The sequence below is a fragment of the Papaver somniferum genome, chromosome 10, assembly GCF_003573695.1.
Source record: "Papaver somniferum cultivar HN1 chromosome 10, ASM357369v1, whole genome shotgun sequence".
In the NCBI taxonomy this organism is placed as follows: Eukaryota; Viridiplantae; Streptophyta; class Magnoliopsida; order Ranunculales; family Papaveraceae; genus Papaver; species Papaver somniferum.
Genome location: NC_039367.1, coordinates 124,933,870 through 124,936,949, shown reverse-complemented (window position 1 = coordinate 124,936,949; position 3,080 = coordinate 124,933,870). Strand labels below are relative to the sequence as shown.

Here is a 3,080-nt window from a genome sequence, read left to right as displayed (position 1 = left end):
CAAAAAACGGGCAAGCGGAAGCTACCAATAAGACCCTCGCCCTTATACTCAAAAAACAATTAGACGAGCATAAAGGAGATGGTGTGAACAGCTGCACAATGTGTTATGGGCATACAGGACAACGCGAAGATCCGCCACTGGGGAATCCCCGTTTCTTCTCACTTATGGAGCTGAAGCAGTCATCCCCACAGAGATACTCATGCCAACCACAAATACCGAAGCGTGGGAGAAAAATCTCACAACAGACATGATGTTAGAGAGATTGGACGACCTAGAAGAAAGAAGGGAAGCAGCATTGCAGAAGATGGAAAATTACCAACGAAGACTTGTAAGGGAGTACAACAAAAAGGTAAAGCTCCGAAATTTTGTAGAAGGGCAGTATGTGTTAAGAACAATCCCACAGTATCAACGAGAGAAGAGATGGGGGAAGTTATCACCTACGTGGGGAGGACCTTTTATAATACATGATATTGCGGGAAGCGGTTCCTACTACCTTCGTAATCTGAAAGGCGAAGTCCTCCGACATCCTTGGAATGCTAAGTGGCTCAAACCATACTTCCCATAGGGGCAACGCAGCCTTGCAACTGCGTGAAGGGTACCAGAAGAAGAAGGGAGTGTGACCACCCTACATGTTTCTATCTCTGGACGAGGAATTACAGGCCTCAACCTATCAATCAAACAAGCTTTCTATGTATCCACTAAACCTATTGACAATATTGGGGAAATTAGTTAATCTACAATCTCTCAGGGCTCCCCCGTCAGTGTCCATAAGTGTAAGACCAGGGGGAAGGAGAGAGAGATCACGAGTGTAAGTTAATCCTTTAGAAGAGAAAATACATGTAAACCCAAAAGTCATTCGACTACTCTTGTAACCGTGAAGAACATAGTGAAACAACAAACCCCGTGGACGTAGGCCTTAGTGCTGAACCACGTAAACCTCGGTCTTGTTTACATTTCAGCACTTTATATCTGTCTAACCCCATGGATCTTTACTTGTACGTTTTGCTTTCTTTGTTTTTACCTATATCCCGTGCGCAAACGCCCCGCATGGAGTTGTTAGATGAGGCTGTGATAAACCCGAAGGTTTTGAGCCAAGGAATCAACACTAAGATATCATCATCACAAATCACTCTAGATTACGATGATTGGTTGTGAGCATTCGATGCCTTCGTGATTTGTGTGTTCACATGTGTTGAGATTTTAGTCTCATATCGTCAATTAGTTTGAGTTGAATACCCATATTTTAACATGATTTTTTTGGCTTAATGTTTCTTTCTCGCCAAATTTCTTTTTTCCATGTTTTTCCATTGCACGAACGCGGAACCACGTGCAGCCTTTTCCCATGTTTCCCTCTTTCCAAGTTCTAACTACTTGCCGACATCATGCGTGGAAAAAAATTTATTCACACAAACTAGGATGAAAAACAAATCTTGCACAGAGATATCAGAGATATCGATGTTTCATAAAAACCTTTTAAACGATGGGGAAAATAGCGCATTCGACAAATATCGTGATAACCACTCACTCAACTGAATTCCACTCTCTGTTCAGGAAAAAGAACTGGTTCTGCTGTATGTCTCGCATGAAATTTTCATACAATAAATCGCTGGACATCTCTACTCGATTTAGAGCGCACATTTTGTTAAAGTATTTTCGGCAGCCACTCGGGTTTACAATTGGACTAACATAGCAATAATCAGCCTCGGGAACTTCTAAAGTTGTCTTTAAAGTAACATAGATGGAACCGTCCTCCGTCTGTCTGAGTTCTCTTTGTATGTTCAACAACACAAGATACTTTTCATCATAGGTTCTTTCCAACGTGGACTTCCACCATCCAATTGGGTAAAAAAGTTCCAAGAAGAAAGAACGTGGACTTCCACCATCCAATTGGGTAAAAAAGTTCCAAGAATTTCTTAAAATAGCCGGATTCCTCTATACCTGTAGACCCGATAAATTCAAAGATTACGGGAATTTTATTGTAACAACACAACGAAAACAACCACACGTAGCTAGTACGATTCATGGCAACATCAGCAGGTGTGAGCACAATGGGAACAACTCTTTCCAGCGTATTTATAGGCAAAAATCTCGTAGCCGGGTCAATAAATGTGTTCCCCTGTTCTCTCATCATCACAAGATTACAACTCCGTGCAACATCAGCTGAATGTGTTCGATATACTCTCTCGAAGATGTGGAATTGAATATCACTTGGGAACAGCCGCATCACATCAACACAGTTCCACAAAGAATCGGAGACTACAGATCCTGTGAGGATAACATATAAAGAAAAATTAATTTAACCTAATCCAGATGATATTGAACAAATAAGTAAATGATCAACATCTTACAAGGTTTTAGCATCGCCTACCGCTGCACTTATCTAAATTGAAAAGAAAAAGAACAGAAAATAGAATTAGTTATGAGGGAGGGCCAAGTGTACCTGTCCCATTAATACATCGATTCTTAACTCTTGAAGTTTCTGAAACCAAAAAAAGAATCTGGATAAGAACAATGTAAAATATGTTCAAATTTTTGCTACCTATAAATTATCTAAAACAAAGGGGCGGCAAACCTGGAGCATGGTTATATTCCACTCTGGTTTTATTATTGCGATTTGGAGGAGTACCGAAGGGTTCGCATTCTTTAGTTTGGTGGCTTGGTTTCGGAATGAAAAAGGTAGGCATCGTAGTATTCAATAGGTAATAACGTAGCGTTTGTTCATCCGTTATCAGTAGACGTCACTTTAAATTGGTGGCTTTTTCAAAGACTAAGCATGAAATGGACACAACTGACATCTCTGGATTCCCAAGTAGAATCGCTACTTCCTTTCTAAGGTGATTTATATTGAAGTTTAAAGGTACTTGAACAACTGTTATCGAGTGACTTTCTTGTGGTTGGTCATATATATCATCGCCACAATTCTCTCGCTGTAACCAGTCCCCGCCATAGAGAATCATCACATGTTGTTTTGCCAAATGTGGAGCAAGAAATAATGGACAAGAAAACTCGGAGAGAAAACGCTGAAAATCTTATAATTTAATACTCATATACCAAGCCACTTTGACGAAGATGAATACGTA

The 3,080-nt window shown here is 40.3% G+C and overlaps 1 protein-coding gene across 1 annotated transcript; it reads right to left on the bottom strand.

The window, feature by feature from the left end:
* Window positions 1–1,490: 1,490 nt before the first annotated feature.
* LOC113317483 lies at window positions 1,491–2,783 on the bottom strand. Its single transcript, XM_026565605.1, has 3 exons — window positions 2,573–2,783; window positions 2,441–2,479; window positions 1,491–2,265 (listed from the first exon to the last, which is right to left on the bottom strand). The coding sequence occupies exons 1-3, from the start codon at window positions 2,682–2,684 to the stop codon at window positions 1,802–1,804; spliced, it is 615 nt and encodes a 204-aa protein (XP_026421390.1). The 5' UTR covers window positions 2,685–2,783; the 3' UTR covers window positions 1,491–1,801.
* Between the last annotated feature and the right edge of the window lie 297 nt (window positions 2,784–3,080).

Coding starts and splice junctions, on each gene's coding strand:
- LOC113317483 (XM_026565605.1), bottom strand. CDS start 2,684: ATGCCTACCTTTTTCATTCCGAAACCAAGCCACCAAACTAAAGAATGC. Junction 2,480..2,572: donor GGAATATAACCATGCTCCAG/GTTTGCCGCCCC, acceptor TTTTGGTTTCAG/AAACTTCAAGAGTTAAGAAT. Junction 2,266..2,440: donor TCGATGTATTAATGGGACAG/GTACACTTGGCC, acceptor TTATCCTCACAG/GATCTGTAGTCTCCGATTCT.